General features: G+C 40.6%; 1 protein-coding gene across 1 annotated transcript in view; it reads right to left on the bottom strand.

Moving 5' to 3' along the window:
• Nucleotides 1–16,564, bottom strand: part of LOC149153477 (polyubiquitin-like) — a 37,017-nt gene extending 20,453 nt beyond the window's left edge. The window contains exons 1-3 of the mRNA XM_089441921.1: nucleotides 16,439–16,564; nucleotides 15,156–16,095; nucleotide 15,120 (exon numbers count right to left, since the gene is read on the bottom strand). Coding sequence (XP_089298047.1) covers nucleotide 15,120; nucleotides 15,156–16,066 — 912 coding nt within the window. The 5' untranslated portion in view covers nucleotides 16,067–16,095; nucleotides 16,439–16,564. The remainder of the gene's footprint in view (nucleotides 1–15,119; nucleotides 15,121–15,155; nucleotides 16,096–16,438) is intronic.
• Between the last annotated feature and the right edge of the window lie 495 nt (nucleotides 16,565–17,059).

Below are 17,059 nucleotides of genomic sequence, written 5' to 3'. Positions count from 1 at the left end.
CGTTGAAGGCATTCAGAGTCTATGTATTACAGTAATATATTATAGCATATGTTCCAACAGTAGTAGTCAAAGAAATTTTGGTGCAAGGAGATAGCGAGGGCAAAATAGGAAGGTGGGTCACTAATATTCAGGAATATGACTTAGATATTGAGCCTACAAAGCTTATAAAAGGGAAGGGATTAACCAAAATCCTATCAAAATCTAGTTGCCAGGATCTCAAGATTAATTTATTGACAGAAAAGGATGAAGTAGAAATGCAACAGTCAGATATTAAAACTTCAGTCCAAAAGATTCATATCAAATATGAAACATCGGCCTGATATAAGAATATTGTTCATTGTTTATTGTTCCTAAGGTGTCCACTGAAAATGGACAAGTCCAAGTATCGAACATTGAGGCTATAGGCTCAAAGGTTTGTCATATCCAATGGTCAACTCTATTGGAAAGACCCTGCTAGGATCCTACCATTATTCTTGGTGGAGAATGAAACTCACAAGGTGATTGAAGAATTTCATGGTGGTGTTTGTGGGGGGCACTATAGTTGGAAAACCACAGCTCACAAGATACTAAAGGCCAATTTTTATTGGCCCACACTCTTTGGAGAGGTCCACTCTCAGGTTCGTTCTTGTCAGAAATGCCAGGTCTTTGTCGAAAAGAAGAAACTAGAACCTCTCCCCTTGATCCTCGTGTGTGTCGAAGAGCCTTTCAGGCAATGGGGGTTGGATTTCATAGGAGAGATACATCCTCCTTCTAGTGGCCATCATAAATGGATACTCACAGCCACTGACTACTTTACGAAATGGGTGGAGACCATTCTAGGTCGAAATGCAACCGATTCTGTGGTGATTAAGTTTCTGGAGGAAAAGATTTTTTCAAGGTTTGGTTGCTCGATGAAAATTGTAACAAATAATTTTAAGGTATTTAAGTCAACTAGATTCATCGGTGTTTGTCAAAATTTTAACATCACGATTGGGCATTGCACTACATACTACCCTCAGGGAAATGGGCTAGTTGAGTCCTCCAACAAGACAGTGGCGAGGGTCTTGAAGAAATCAATCACATGGAATCAAAGAAATTGGGACTCTCAACTACAATTCGCTTTATGGGCTAATAGTGTGACTCTTAAACGATCCACAGGAAAGTCACCTTTTGAGTTAGTTTATGGCAAAGCAATAATATTCCCAATACAATTGGCCATGCCAGTTGCAAAGTTGTTGTAGGATGCAGAAGAGGAACCGAATGTGGTAAGTCGAAGAAGAAATCAGTTGGTCGAACTCCATGAAAGTAGGGAACAGGTTAGTAAAAATTTGGTTAATTATCAATTGAAAATGAAGTCTATGTTTGACAAAAGGGAAAAGGATAGACCACTGCAGCCGGGTGACTTAGTCTTAAGGTGGGATGTTAGAAGGGAGGATAAGGGAAAGCACGGGAAATTTGACCCACTATGGTTCGACCCCTTCAAAATCTCTGAAGCAAAAGGAAATAACATTTTTCTGTTGGAAAACATGGAAGGAGAATCACTGGAACTACCAGTAAATGGTCAGTTCCTCAAACTTTACTTCCAGCACTAAAGGTACTTCTCCCCCATTCATTGTAAATATTAGTGTGTATATGTAAATATTATATGATGTTTGAAGCTCTCGATATTTGGTTTTCTAAAAAAAATTGTTATAAGAACTCCATGCCCAAGGAGAAATTATCTGGTAGAAAGTTCTTTGACGCATTTATGCCAATACATCATCCCTAGTTGGAGCCAATTTTATCTCCAACTCTACTATGCCTCTCCTAAGGATTGTAATGGTGTAGAGATTGCGAAATCAATAAAGGGAGTCATCTCTCTTTAGCATCTAACTCATGGAATTGTGTGTATTGTGGAAAGGGGTTTCAGAGTTAACCACAACTCTAATAATCCAAAGATTCAATGATTTCTTTTAAGCCTCCCCCAGATAAAAGACACACTCCTCCAAACTAGATCACCCTCCATCCGCGTCCACTAATCATCTGTACTAACTCCGGCGGCGTCACATGCACGAGGGATAACAATGTATTGAGCCCTGGTGTTGAAAGGTCAGTGCAAATCTGACGATCATGATCAATTCCAGTGGCTAGCAGGAGACTCGCTTCGTCTGTAGTACTGCCTAGCATAACACGGTGGTGACCACCTACTAGGTGGACTCCTCCCACTGGCTCAACAAGATTGGAGGCCATAGGGTTTGAAAGGTAAAAGGTATAAGGTAAAGGGTAAAAAGTAAAGGTAAAAGCTCTTATTTGTTCAAGCCTTTGAAACTCGCACTCATTGTTGTAGACCAATCCTTAACTGTCATGTTTCATCCTACACCAATCCCCGAATTCGCCACTTAGGCTATGGCACCCTTCTATTATATAAGCACCTTTGCCTAAAGTGACCTCCTCGGCAGCTGTTATTTGGTCTCAGTAAGAATATCCACGCATGGTCAACTATGCGGGATTTACCTCTTTGCATACTCCCAAACACAAATGACCGCCTCCAAAGTCACTTTCGAACACTCCTGCGGGCTCCAAGTAACCCGACACCCCGACCACCTATATTATTGTTTATTCACTAAATAAAATGAAGCATAACACTCCCGCAACCCCCATAACCCGTGAGGTCAAGTCCACTGATCTTGAACCCTTGGTCAATGTAGAGAGTCAAATTGCAGAACCTGCTTGTCCTTATTCGTTTGCTAACCTCCGCTGTGAATTGTTTGCTAATCACCTGAGGAAAGAAGACCCTTTTAGGGTTGTCAATTCTGGTCTCTATTTCCAAATTGCACCGCTTGTTCACCCTTTCCCCGAATTTGTATCCTAGCTGGATTAAGCGTACCAAGATGACAAGAAATACTTCATTTCTACCTCAAAGGTTAAAATTATGGAAATAACTCCTACCCTAATCCAAAGGGCGTTAAATTTTCCCATCTCCCCCACAATACAGTTGTTCACTGATGCCAACTTGGTTCATCACTTAGTTACACTCCTCCCTGAGGAGAATCAGTCTTTCCTCGACGAAATCCTTGCCATTGAAAGTAAATCCCTTCCCTCTGAGAAGTGGTTCCCAATAACCCTCTTTCAAAACCCTGTTTGACCCATCCTAACTGCAATTTCCTACTTATTGGGTGAAGATGACTCACAAATAGTAAATAAGCCACCTTGGGATTTATGCATAAGATGAAACAACTCAAATGCTTACTTAATATCTAGCTCTACGTATCTACTGCAGTAAGGCTTCAACTTCATTTATTCCCTCCTTCCTCTTATTTTCATTACTATTCCCTTATGTTTTACCTATTATTGTATACTCATATCGAGGAGTTCCAATATCTAGATCTCCAGGTGTTCTCTCCCAACAAACAACAAAATTTTGTCTTTGACTGGAATGTCCCAGTGAGGAAGAGGCCTGGCTTAGGTGGGTATCCCCAATTTATCTCGACCTTCATGGCTATTTCTTAGCGTATTATTCATGGAAACCCTCCTCCCAAAATCTTCCTGCGGAAGAAGGAGTTCCTCTAACTCAGCAAAGATGCCATGATAGGGGATTGGTACCTCTATGAGGATTACACAAAAATATGACTTTACAGTGGTGAACTTTGTCCATATCATTTTCCAGTATTCATGCCAATGAGGATCTTTTCCCTCGAGCTCATTTGACAGATCCTCAATGTAGACATGCTTCATTTTGTACCAGAAAAGAAGGGTTACATCTTCAAAATGGGACTGCCAGTAGGCCCTTTTGTGGTAAACACAAGGCAGGCTTTTTAAATAGTTGAGGCCTTACTAGAATCCATGGAGCTAGAAAAGGGTGACACTTGGCACTATGATCCCCAAGGAATCATTTCCCAAACAAGAGAAAAAATTAAAGCTTTGACTTACATGCATGACTCTAAGCCCAGAATTGAAAGAAAATCTAACTTTGACTCATGGCCTCTTAATACAGAGATGGAGACCGAGTCCTCAATTAGTACAGAAAAAGCATTAAAGAGGGTTGCTGACTCAACAGTGGATGTTGATACAGTGGAAAGTTACATAAATAAAAAGGCCAGAGTTTAGGATCTAGAAGAAGAATAAGAAGAGAAGGAAGTAGGGATACAGTTAGAGAAGCCTGTTTCAGATCACCCAGGCTTTCAAATCAACCTAGAGAACCCGCCAACATACACTACTTCACCAACAGTTGAAGTAGCCATTCCAGATCTTGAGGACAGTGCTGCTGCTACTACTGCAGGACCAAGTTGACCCCTGGGAAGGGCCATTAATGAGGGCAACAAAAAGATCAAAGAGAGATTGCAGAGAACAATGATAGCCCAATCTACTCCTCGTCACACTCGATTACTGACTGCCATGGACTAAGAGAAGGATGAAATGAGGTTTTCACTACGGTATCCATCAGTATAGATCTTACTTAAAGGACCTCAATGCAAGACCCTGGATGTATCCTTGAACTTGGTCAGTGTCCCTCTCTCAGAAAAGGTCAACTTACATAAGTAGGTTGGTGAGATGTTATATAATGACTTGGGGAAAAACCTTATGACTATCAATGGAGCAAAGACATACATAGCAAAGGTCTCCAATAAAATGAAAATAGAGAAGGCCAACTCAAGAGCTATGTATCTACAAAAGGATTCATACGGATTTGATTATCAAACTAGGTGTAAACCTAGATGATAGATCAACAATTGAGGTTGTCCTACAAGAAACTCGAAAGGAAAATCAGGAGTTAAGGCACAAACTAAAGATACCCAACAGTGAGCATGTTCAAACCCAGGGGGTGGCACAAGTGGAAAGGGATAAAGAACAACTAACGAGGGAGTTGGCAGATAGTAAAGAAAATGTATTGATTTTGGAACAATCTATGGCCAAGTTACAACAAAAGATTGACTCTCATGTGTGTAGTAGTAGTGCCTGAAGATCCCCAGAACCCCACTGATCACCTCAATCAAGCCTTAACTGAGTTACAGCTCTTTGAAGGTGAACTAAAGAAGACCCAAAGAGACTTAGACAGTGCGAAAGCTCCAGCTAGCGCAAAAGGAGAAACAATTGCAAGCCTCAGTTACAAATGTTGAACATGTCACTAAAACTCTGCATGCTGCAACACAAGAAATAATTTAACTAAAGGCTACGCTGAAAGGGAACATGCCTCGAAGCCAGGCAGTTGGTATGGGATGAGATCATTAAAGAGATGAATCTCAGATGGGAGCATATAACTCTGATACATGAGAAAAGATTCATCAATGTAGAATGTGGACCACCATTAATAAATGCTAAAGAGATGAGTATAAGGAACCTGAAATTCATTCATTTCCTGAATGAGAGGCCAATAGAGGAGTTGAGGCCAATGGATATAGCAAACGGGATCAGTGCAGTCATGGATATTTCTAAGGTAATTTCAAAAGAAGAAGCTTGAGTCAAAGTGGAGCAGAGCCTCATCAAGTTGCAGAAGGACATGGCTTCTTTCAATGAATAATCTTGCAGGCTGGATTACCTAACATTTGGGGACCTCGTGGGGAATTGCTGCCACGGGAGAAGTACAATAAGAAAATGATAGAAGGACGATCGTGGTAAATTTCTTAAAGAAGCAATTTCAATTACTCGGGATGGTTAGGAGTCTGTTTCACAGTAGGTTGGACTACTCAGGGGTAATTGATTTCAAGATCAACTATAAAAAGTTTAGCTTCGCTCCTCAGCCTCCTCCAGCCTTATGGGAAAGATGTGAACAATTCGCTAATCCACCTATCGTGCAAATGGTTCGTCCTCAGCCTCCACATGCGCCTCACAAGGCCTAGTCATCCAATCACTCTTGAAGATTCTCCGGATCATGCCAAGCTTTACATTTTAGGCTACTCTTTTGTTATTTTTACTTATTGTTTTTACTTTGATCAGTTATAATGAGAACATTTTAGTTGAAATAGTTGTGCATGCGCACAAGCTGAAGTCTTAAGATATTTTTGGCATAATGAACCGAATCAAGAAAGAATATCACTCTAACGGCCTATCTTTGTCCATAGAGGCCTATATATGTGATTTTGATAAACAAAGAAAAGGTTCATGATTTTTGAAAGAAACTCTGTGTTATTTTTTAGAATGTTATGGTTCTTTCAATGTATGTGTTATTCATAATATTAATGCATATCATTGGTGATTCCTTCATTCCGGGATTACAGTATGTCTCCTCTCTTTCATGTTATTCTTAGATTTCGAGTTAAGTAGCTGCCAAACATGTTTCTTTCAATGTATGTGTTATTCATAATATTAATGCATATTAGTGGTGATTCCTTAATTTCGATATTACAATATGTCTCCTCTCTTTCATGTTATTCTTAGATTTCGAGTTAAGTAGCTGCCAAACATGTTTCATTTGTTATACAGATTCATTTGAATTAAGATGTTGATGAAAATGCTTGTATGAATTTTGGAAGCCATATTTCTTTCAATATATGTGTTATTCATAATATTAATGCATATCAGTGGTGATTCCTTCATTCTGGGATTACATTATGTCTCCTCTCTTTCATGTTATTATGAGATTTTGAGTTAAGTAGCTTCCAAACATGTTTCATTTGTTATACAGATTCATTTGAATTAAGATGTTGATGAAAATGCTTGTATGAATTTTGGAAGCCAGATCTTTAAATGCGCTCCATGAGTCTTCACATCCCAGTGGTAAGTCCTTATGTATAAAGAACTCATGGGTTGTGTCTTTCCGAAGTTGTTTGAACCAACTAAAGTTCAAATTGTAAGAAATATTGTAAATGGTGTCTTTCTCTCTCTTCATTCCTCCTCTCCCCTCTCCTTGATTTTATCTACATCTCTCCCTTTCGACTCTCCAATCTCTCCACCTCTATCACTCGATATCTTTGTTCTTCCCTCCCATATACATCTAGATGATATATTAATATATATTATAATATAACAAATTTAATATTGTATTAATCCAAAGTTATTAAATTTAATAATATTAGCATTATAATATATTAATATGAATATTAGATTTAATAATTATATTAACAGTAATCTTTTAATATTAATATTAGGGTTAATAATATTTTTTTTTGCATGGTATAAATAATAATTTGGCCTATAGGCTTGGCCTAAATAAAATCTCTTTTGAGTGTTCATAAATATAAAGTGGATTATGGAGCAAAAAAAAAAATTATATTTATTTACCATGGTATTTAGCCCATGATATTTTTGATCTAGGTTGGTTCTAGGAGTTATGTTGATTTCTAATCCTATTTGATATATTTTTATTTATTTACCATATCTTTTTATACATCTTTTATATTTATTTATTTACCATACTTCTTTTATAAATATGGTATTTGGCCAATAAGCCAATAAGCTTTACCTAAATAAAACTTTTTTTTTGAGTTTTACGAAGTAAATATAAAAAGAGGTTTTTTTATTTATTTACTATACCTCAAGTGAAATGAACTATAGAGATGAGATGAATGAAACGCTTTGCAACTTGAGAAAAACTTGAAGTTGGCGTCAGTTTTGGTTTTAGGGTTTCATGGCGGGTCGCGCAAGAGGGAGCATTGCTCCCTCCTACAGTCAAGCCGTCACAGAGGGAGGCAGGGAGGCAGGAGGGAAACATTAGACTGCAGAAACAAGAGGAAAGGAAATAGAGGGACACAATGAGATCCCGACTCAGGAAGAAGAGCAACAAGACTCAAGTCTAGAAAGGGGGAAAGGAAACAGTAGCAAGAAAAGGCCTCAAATGAAAACTATGGGAGCATGCAAGCCCAAATTGAGCATCATCCCTAGGGTCATATTAAGTGATCCAGCGATTCAAGCGCATAGGGACCATATGAGAGAACATGCGATCATCTGCAAGTTTATGGGAATATGGTCAACGGCGAGAGCCTTACACATCTGGATCAGGAGCCACTAGAAGCCGAAAGGAGAGATACATGTGCATCTGGGTTCAAAGGGCTTCTTCACAGTAGTGTTTGCGAGGCTAGAGGACAAGGATAAAGTGTTTGAATGGGGACCATACTTCTATGTTGCAATAGGACTTTACATGCGGCCATGGACGATGAACTTTGTCACAGAACGAGAAACATTCACATCTGTACTAGTTTGGATCAGACTGTACTCACTACCTCTGGACTACTGGCAACCAGAGTCACTGAAAACCATAGGCAACAAGCTGGGGCATTTTGTAAAAATATCAGAAGCAACTCTCAAAGGTAAATATACCTCCTTCACTAGAATATGTGTGGAAATGGATCTATCTGGAGCCCTCCTGGATGCAATAATCTTAGAGGTATATGATGAGGAATGGATGCAAATGGTAGACTATGAGCACATACCTTTCAGATGCCAAAAATGTCATGAACATGGCCATCTATTTAGAGATTGCCCTACAAAATATATGGAAAATAGTGGAAAGACCCCTATGGACAAAGATCATGAGGGTTTTACCAAGGTTGGAGGCAAAGGGAAAAGGGGAAAAAGATCACATAAGAAGACAAGCGAAGACAAACAGACAAGACACAATAGCTTCAAAATCCTCGAGGAAGTGGAGAAGAACGTGGAAACAGACCCAGTCAAGGATAACATCCCTAAGGAGCAGGATATGGAAGCTGAAATGGAGGATATCCCAGTAAACAATCGGCAAATAGAGGAACTACAAAGCTACATGGAGATCAGCAAGGACTAGGAAATGACCCCAAGTGAGGCAAGTACGAAGGATCATGAACTGCAGGAGATACTAGACAGAGAAAATCTAGATCTAGAGCAATTTCAGGAACAGGGGAAGAATAAAGGTGTGGACTCACTACCTAAAGAAGATTATGATAGAGTCCAACAACTCTATCTATGGAGGGCGCAATCTAAGGGAACTGGAGTCAAAAGAAACCACGAAAGCCAAGAATAGAGTGGGGTCAAAGTGATGGAGAACCCGCAGACATCATCTCCAAAAGACTCAGGAAGGAAAAGAGGAAGGAAAAGACAGAATGAGCTGCTAACGGAATGTGGGAAACTGATGATTAACTTAGGTAAGATGAAAGATCTTACCAACTACTCTTTTACTAACCGTTCTTAATGAAGCTCACAACCTGGAATATTAGAGGGTTAGGGAGTAGAAGAAAACAGAGAAATCTCAGCAATAGATTAAAAGAGGAAAAACCAGACATGGTCTTTATTCAAGAAACAAAATGCTCAATGGAAAAAATAAGAGAAATCCATAATAAATGGTTAATTAAGTATGATTATTTAGAGGTGAAAGCCATTAACTCTGCAGGAGGGATTCTCACGCTATGGGATCCACGGAAGCTAGGAATACTGGATGCTGAAGCGTCCAGGAACTATCTTTCTCTGGTGTGCCAGCCTATAGGGGACAAGGAGACCTACATGATAACTAATGTGTATGGCCCTCAACAACATGCAGAGAAACTTAAACTTCTTAACTCCTTGGAAGGTCTCAGAGCACGTCATCCCAACATACCCTAGATACTAGCAGGGGATTTCAACATGATAAGATCTCTCTCGGAAAAAAAAGGAGGTACCAGACAGCTGGGCAGAGACTCTGAAGCCTTCCAAGATTTCCTCATGAACATGGGACTAGTGGACACCGAAATTACAAATGGGACATTCACTTGGAATAACAAAAGAGGTGGAGTTTCCCAAGTGGCATCAAAACTGGATAGGTTTATTGTCTCTAAGGATCTCATCCTCACAGGAGCAGCCATATCAGTGTCCATTCTGCCCTTTGGTGGCTCAGATCATTGACCTGTACAACTAGAAGCTTCCTTTATGGGCACACCGAGGAACAGGCCTTTTAGATTCGAAAATGCTTGGCTCTCTAACCCCAACTTCACCAGAAACATTGCCAAATGGTGGAAGGAGGATTTGAACATCCAGGGTACTAAGATGTACATGCTCCAATAGAGATTAAAATACATTAAATCCAAACTCAAGCATTGGAACAAAAAAGAATTTGGTGATATCATCAAGACCAGATTGAGTACTGAACAAAAACTCAAGGAGGTCAATATGATCAATATCACAGAGGGCTTCAATGAGGAAAGACAGAAACTGACTGATTCTCTGCAGGAAGAATGGGAGAAACGTTGTCTACAAGAGGAAACTTTTTGGAGACAGAAATCCCGGATCCAATGGATCAAAGAGGGAGAAAGGAACACTAAGTTCTTTCACAAATCTACTATGGCTTATAGGGCACATAACATAATCAACAAGCTAAAGGACTCTCAAGGTTCTGAATTTGTAACTCACAAGGACATGGAGTCGACCCTAGTACAACACTTCTCGGACATTGCAAAGGAGCCAATGGAAGACAGATCCAGGTTCATTGTGAAGATCACTCAGTACATTCCCAGGTTGGTCACCAATGAGGACAACCACAATCTCAATAGGCTAGTCTCGGAAGAAGAGGTTAGTGAGGTGATCAAGGAAATGCAAAATGGAAAAGCACCAAGACCAGATGGCTTCAATGTCAATTTCTTCAAAGCCTGCTGGGATACAATCAAACAGGACATACTTGAGGTAGTTGAAGACTCAAGGCAAAACAAAAAGGTTCTAAAAGCACTAAACGCAACCTTTATAGCTCTAATCCCAAAAAGGAAAACATTGTCACACCAGATGGGTTTAGACCCATAGACTTATGTAATGTGGTTTACAAAATCATCTCCAAAGTGATAGCCAATAGAGTCAAGCCACTGCTACCTTTACTCATATCTGAGGAGCAAACATGCTATGTGGAGGGAAGGCAAATTCTTAACAACATTATCCAAGCCCATGAGGTGGTACACTCTCTCAAACACAGCAAGCAAGAAGGTATGATCATCCAATTAGACCTTGCAAAGGCCTATGACAAACTCAACAGGTCTTACATCAGAGCCATTCTTAAAGCCTATGGCTTTAACCAAGACTGGATAAGATGGGTTATGGCTTTAGTCACCTCGACCAATTTCTCCATTTTGCTTAATGGAGCTCCCTCCAATACTCTTACACCTTCCAATGGACTCAGACAAGGTGATCCGCTCTCTCCCTTCCTCTTTGTACTCATGATGGAAGGGCTTGGTAGAGCAATCAAAATGGCAAATGCTAAAGGTAGAATTCAGGGAATCAAGCTCACCCCGGATGGAGAGGCCAACACTCATCAACAATTTGTGGATGACACGATGCTGCAGGGTGTACCCATAGTTAGGGAGGCAAAAGCAATCAAAGATATCTTAAACGACTTCACTATGGCAACAGGCACAGAGGTAAACCAAAGCAAGTCCAATATTTTTTTCTTTAACACTAATATTGCAATACAGAGAAATATCACCAGGATTCTGGGTTTTCAAAGGGAATAGTTACCTTCCAAATATCTAGGCATTCCTCTCACGGACAAACCCCTGTGTAAGCATATATGGGAAGCAATTTTAAACAAGCTTCAGGACAAAATCAACAATTGGACGTACAGAGCTTTAAACTTTGCAGGGCGTCTGGTGCTCACCAAGGCGGTTTTGCAGGCCATCCCCATTTTTATGTTTGCAGCTATACCAGCTCCTCAGTGCATAAAGAAGCAAATAAGAAACATTCAAAGGAATTTTCTGTGGGGCAGAGGGGAAAAGAAAAATAAATGGGCTTTAGTTCCCTGGGACAAGCTCTACAAACCCAAAAGCCATGGTGGTTTGGGTCTGGAAGATCTGGAGACTCTGAGTCAGGCTTCGGGAGCCAAGCTGTGGTGGCGATGGATCAAGGAGTCGAGAGCACCATGGGCCAAACTTTGGACTCAAAAGTACACCAGGCATTGGCAGGAACAGGTTCACATTAGAATGACAGGACAAATCAGGGCTCATACCTCTGGAGCCTTGCATGGGAGAACAAAAGCATTGTCCAGAAGCACTGTTTTTGGGAAATTAGAGCTGGGGACCGGGCTCGCTTTTGGGAGGACAACTGGCAACAGGAACCCATCCTGAAAAAGAATGAACTAGCAGAACTTAAAAGGGACACAGACAACAAAGGTCTCTTATTAGTAAAAGACTTTTGGGATCAAGGGAGGAACAAGGATAAATGGAGGAAATGGAAGAATCTAAGTTACAACGAAGAAAGCCCTTTGAAGGGTATGGTAGAGGCTCTTGCTAAGGACATAGAGCAAAGAAGGATTCTGGTCTCCTCTGCTCCTGACCAATTACGATGGGGCAAAAACAATGAAGGTAACTACAATCTCAAAGAGGCTAAACAGGCAATCACTGGATTTAACTTGGTAAAAGCTGAGAAAGTCTGGCAGGAGCTATGGCAGACCTCTCAATGGATGAAAATAAAATTATTTATTTGGCTTGTTCATCAAAAGAAAATCCTAACTTGGGAAAACCTTATGAAGAAAGTTTTCATTGGCCCCTTTAAATGTCAGCTTTGTGGCTTGCAGGAGGAAACGATTGAACACTTGCTTAATTTGTGCTCCTTTTTTGCCAAAATTTGGGATTGGGTGGCCTCAAGCTTCAGAGAGACCGATAGGGACAGGCTCAGCATATCTAATACATTATCAAAATGGAGGAAAAACTTCTCAGAAAATGAAATCATCAACAAAGCCTGGATGCTAATTCCAGGCTTTGTCATCTGGAATATTTGGAAAGAAAGAAACAGAAGAATTTTCAAAAACAAAGCCAGAGAACCCCAACTTATCATCAATCAGATTTTGAAACAGCTCAAGGAAACAGTCAGAAGCATTCTGAGAATGAAACCGACAAATCCTCCTTTGCCTCAGGAGATACAAATTCTTATTAATCTGGATCTTCAAGCCATCAACCCTCAGGGTGTAAAGAAGGATCTGAGAACCTTAAACACAGGGGAGAGGGGTTGGCAGCCCCCTCCTCAACGCTTTTTCAAAGTCAATATTGATGGAGCCTCCAAGGACAATCCCGGGGAAGCTGGCTTTAGTGGAGCCATCAAGGATCATGAGGGACATATAAAATACATCTTCCATGGACACCTAGAAAAGGGCACCAACAACATGGCGGAACTTCTGGCATTAGATCAATGTATGGAGATCCTAGCGGAGGCAAATTTACAGAATGTCATAATCGAAGTTGACTCGGAATTGGTTGTCAAAGCTGCCAAGAAGATTCAAAATGGAACCTTGCCAGACAAAGTGTCAAAGCACTGGAGGCTGCTGCAGGTGTTCCACCGTTTCCAATCACACTTACAAATCCTTAAAACATTAAGATTTGTGCACGTTAGAAGAAAGGCAAACATGCTTGCAAACAGACTAGCCAATGAAGGGGTGATCAACAAGGACAGGGATTCTCGACATCCTTGGGAGTTTCTTCCTGCTGGGAAACTACGGGAGGATTGTTCCACTCTAGCAAATGCAGACTGGGATTCATGGTTGAGCAGTGTTGATACTGGAAATAGAGATGGGCAGGACAGTGCCCATTTTGTCGTCGGTTTCTGTTCTTAAACTCTCGTCTCTTTTCCCTGGGCATTAGAATGACAGAGGAAGGTTTCAAGGTCAGCGATAACACATATTGGATCGTTGAGACTCTCTTGGCTTAGCAGCTTTTTGTTAGTAACTCCCGAGAGCTAGCTTGGAAAAGGAGGAGGCAGACAAATTAGCAGGCTCGGATGGACGGTCTCTACCCAGCGATCCTCAGATGCAATACCATAAGTGGTATATCACGCGGGCTTTGGTTGGTTTCCAGCTTAGTGGAAGAACCACAAGTTTTCATTCAAGAGATGACGCGTGGTGTAGAGATAAGGGAGAAAACCGCTCTTATTGCGCAGTTAACCTCCGTGCATCTTGGCCGCGCAATATCTTTTTGGGGCATTGGATAGGGGCGTTTCTTTCAACGGTTGAGATCAATCGTGCTATTCACTTAAAGATTCAGGACCTGACTTATTCAGGTGGACCCCATCTTGATAAGATTATGGGCAAGTCCACCAGGAGCCACATGGCCCTTGGTGGGACCATCTGGGACCCAACACCCCTCAAGACCATGTTCACAAATCGTATATGCCTAATGGGTTTTTGAGCGGCACCAAGGTGGGTTCCATAAAACCCAAAAACCACAAGTGGTTTATTACGCAAGACACGGGTGGTATCAAGTTTTGGAGCAATTGCACGCGATTCCATACAAAAGGCAACACGTGGCAAGGAGAGGTGGGGGAAAACCGCTCTCATCGCGTGGTTAACCCCCTTGCTTCTTGTCTGCGCGATATCCAGGATGGTTGTCGGATCGAGACTCTGATTTCAACGGCTCGGATTGATCGGTCTTATTGCTTATTAGCGAATAGGTCGGGGCTTGTACTAATCGACACTGTTATTTTTGCCAATTATCTAAGGGATTTGTCCCCATTTTGTTTAGGATCTACTTTTGTTGCAGGAGGATCAGTTTATCATCTTGATTTGTCTGGCAACTGTTAGCTGTTTTTGTTGGGTGTCGCCCTGCTGTCTGGGGCTCTATGTAAATTATGTAATTTATTCAGATCAATAGAAGGTTTGTCACTTATCAAAAAAGAAATGAACTATAGAGATCTTCTATACTAAAATATAGAACACATTCAAACTTAATTTATTTAATTAAGTATTTAAATAAAAAAAACAACAACTAGAGCATGTAAACTAATAGACTAATAATAACTTTGGTTTAACAACTAGAGCATGTAAACTGATAGACTAATAATAAGCACTTTTGTTTTTTCAATGTGAAATGCTCTATCCCCCACATTTAATTAAGTTAAAAAATAGTAACCATCAAAATTTTCTACGGGTATCAAATTCTTAAATATGTCTAGGTTGTCATCTATTATTTTCATCATTTTAACCCTTTAAAAAGAAATATTAATCATGTACAGCATAAAATACTTATATAGCTGCAAAAATGACTATAAAACACAATAATTTTTTAGAAAACGATTCGAGTCACACAACATGATTTAAGCAAGAGTTCATAACAAGGCACACTGTGATTTGAATTAAGGCACGTATCACAAACGCTCATAAAAATAAACTTTAAAGCTTTATTTTATTGAAAGTCGTCTTCTTCATAATGCATGACATCTAAATATAACATCTAAAACCTATATAGACGCTGACGCGGCATTGCGGCATCTGACCGCTAGCTAAGTTAAGAATTCAATGAAATGGGCGTGTAGACCCTATTCATGAAAATAGATGTCGAGATTTTCAACACCCACCACGCAGACGCAAAACAAGGTGAAGTGTAGACTCCTTCTGGATGTTATAGTCGGCCAGAGTTCGCCCATCCTCCAGCTGTTTACCAGCAAATATGAGCCTCTGCTGATCAGGAGGAATCCCTTCCTTGTCCTGAATCTTCGCTTTTACATTGTCAATCGTATCGGAGTTCTCAACCTCCAGTGTGATCGTCTTGCCTGTCAACGTCTTCACAAATATCTGCATACCACCACGGAGCCGAAGGACAAGATGCAGGGTTGACTCTTTCTGAATGTTGTAATCCGCCAGAGTCCTCCCATCTTCAAGTTGCTTACCGGCAAAGATCAATCTCTGCTGATCCGGGGGAATCCCTTCCTTGTCCTGAATCTTGGCCTTCACATTATCAATAGTGTCGGAGCTCTCAACTTCCAGCGTGATGGTCTTGCCAGTCAGGGTTTTCACAAAGATTTGCATCCCGCCTCTGAGCCGCAGGACAAGGTGAAGAGTCGACTCCTTCTGGATGTTGTAATCGGCAAGAGTGCGTCCGTCCTCAAGTTGCTTTCCAGCAAAGATCAACCTCTGCTGGTCCGGTGGAATCCCCTCCTTGTCTTGGATCTTGGCCTTGACATTGTCAATTGTGTCAGAACTCTCAACTTCCAGGGTAATTGTCTTCCCGGTCAGGGTTTTGACAAAGATCTGCATCCCACCTCTAAGACGAAGGACAAGGTGAAGAGTGGATTCCTTCTGGATGTTGTAGTCCGCGAGAGTGCGTCCATCTTCCAACTGTTTACCTGCAAAGATGAGACGCTGCTGGTCTGGTGGAATTCCCTCTTTGTCCTGAATCTTGGCCTTTACATTGTCAATGGTATCAGAGCTCTCCACCTCAAGGGTTATGGTCTTACCGGTCAAGGTCTTCATGAATATCTGCATCTTTAAACGAAATCAACACAATACACAACCTGCGTAATCACGGAGCATAATTAGAAAACCCTGATTAACATTTGAAGGCGTAAATAAGCCAAAAAAGCTTCCGAATTTCACAATTTACACTCGTAGCCGAAATCATCTTTTAAAGATTTAGAGCAAACTAAATCATATTTAAAACCAAAAACAAAAGAGCAACATGAATCCTCATGGGATACAAAGACAAATTAACAGAAAGGGCATAACCTGACAACATCTACATGTCTAAAATCTAGAAGAAAAAGGGGAAGATAACAGGTAAAGGATTCGAAACCAAGATCAAAGAAAAGAAGAGTAATCGACTGCATGAAAGACTAAAAAGATAGAGAAAATTGATACCTAAAGGAAATCAAACGGAAATGATTACAGCGATCGCGTTGAGAAAATGAGCCAAAACTGAAAAACACAATGAAGAAGAAGACGCGTGTCGCCATATTTAAAGGGCAGCAAGGGGAAGATGGTCCGTTCGTAAAGGGACACGTGTAGTCGTTCCAAACCGTTTTAAACATGACGATGTACTCTAGGGGATTTGTAGAGAGTGAAGAAGGGGGAGTAGAGCGTCAGATTCATCTAAAAGGGGATTAGTATGGGGAGGTTCCCATCTTTGCATGGCTATAAGCGGCTAGCGAAGTGTTAAACCTAAATAGCGAAATAATTGTTGTAGTCCAGCTGAAAGAACACATGGTGGTAAGTATGAGGGAATTGTGGGCTTCACGAGACAATCGAGAATGAAGATTAATAAAGGAATTTCACTCTGCATTCCTTGTCAGTGCTATAGCCAACCTCAAACTCTAGAGGATTCAATGGACACACAACAAATTAAGAATGTGTTTTGATTTCCCACAGTCCAATTGAGAAATATATAAGTATTCTGAATATAACATTGGGCGGGACAATCTCTGTCAGCACCACTTATGGCATCTGGTATCTCCCTCTCCCCCTAACTGACTTTTATGTTGG

This window comes from Pinus tabuliformis, chromosome 9, assembly GCF_031772625.1.
Source record: "Pinus tabuliformis cultivar Carrire ecotype Pingquan chromosome 9, CPIR1, whole genome shotgun sequence".
NCBI classification, from domain to species: Eukaryota; Viridiplantae; Streptophyta; class Pinopsida; order Pinales; family Pinaceae; genus Pinus; species Pinus tabuliformis.
The sequence above is the reverse complement of the archived record's forward strand: the minus strand, read 5'-3'. Positions and strand labels throughout refer to the sequence as shown.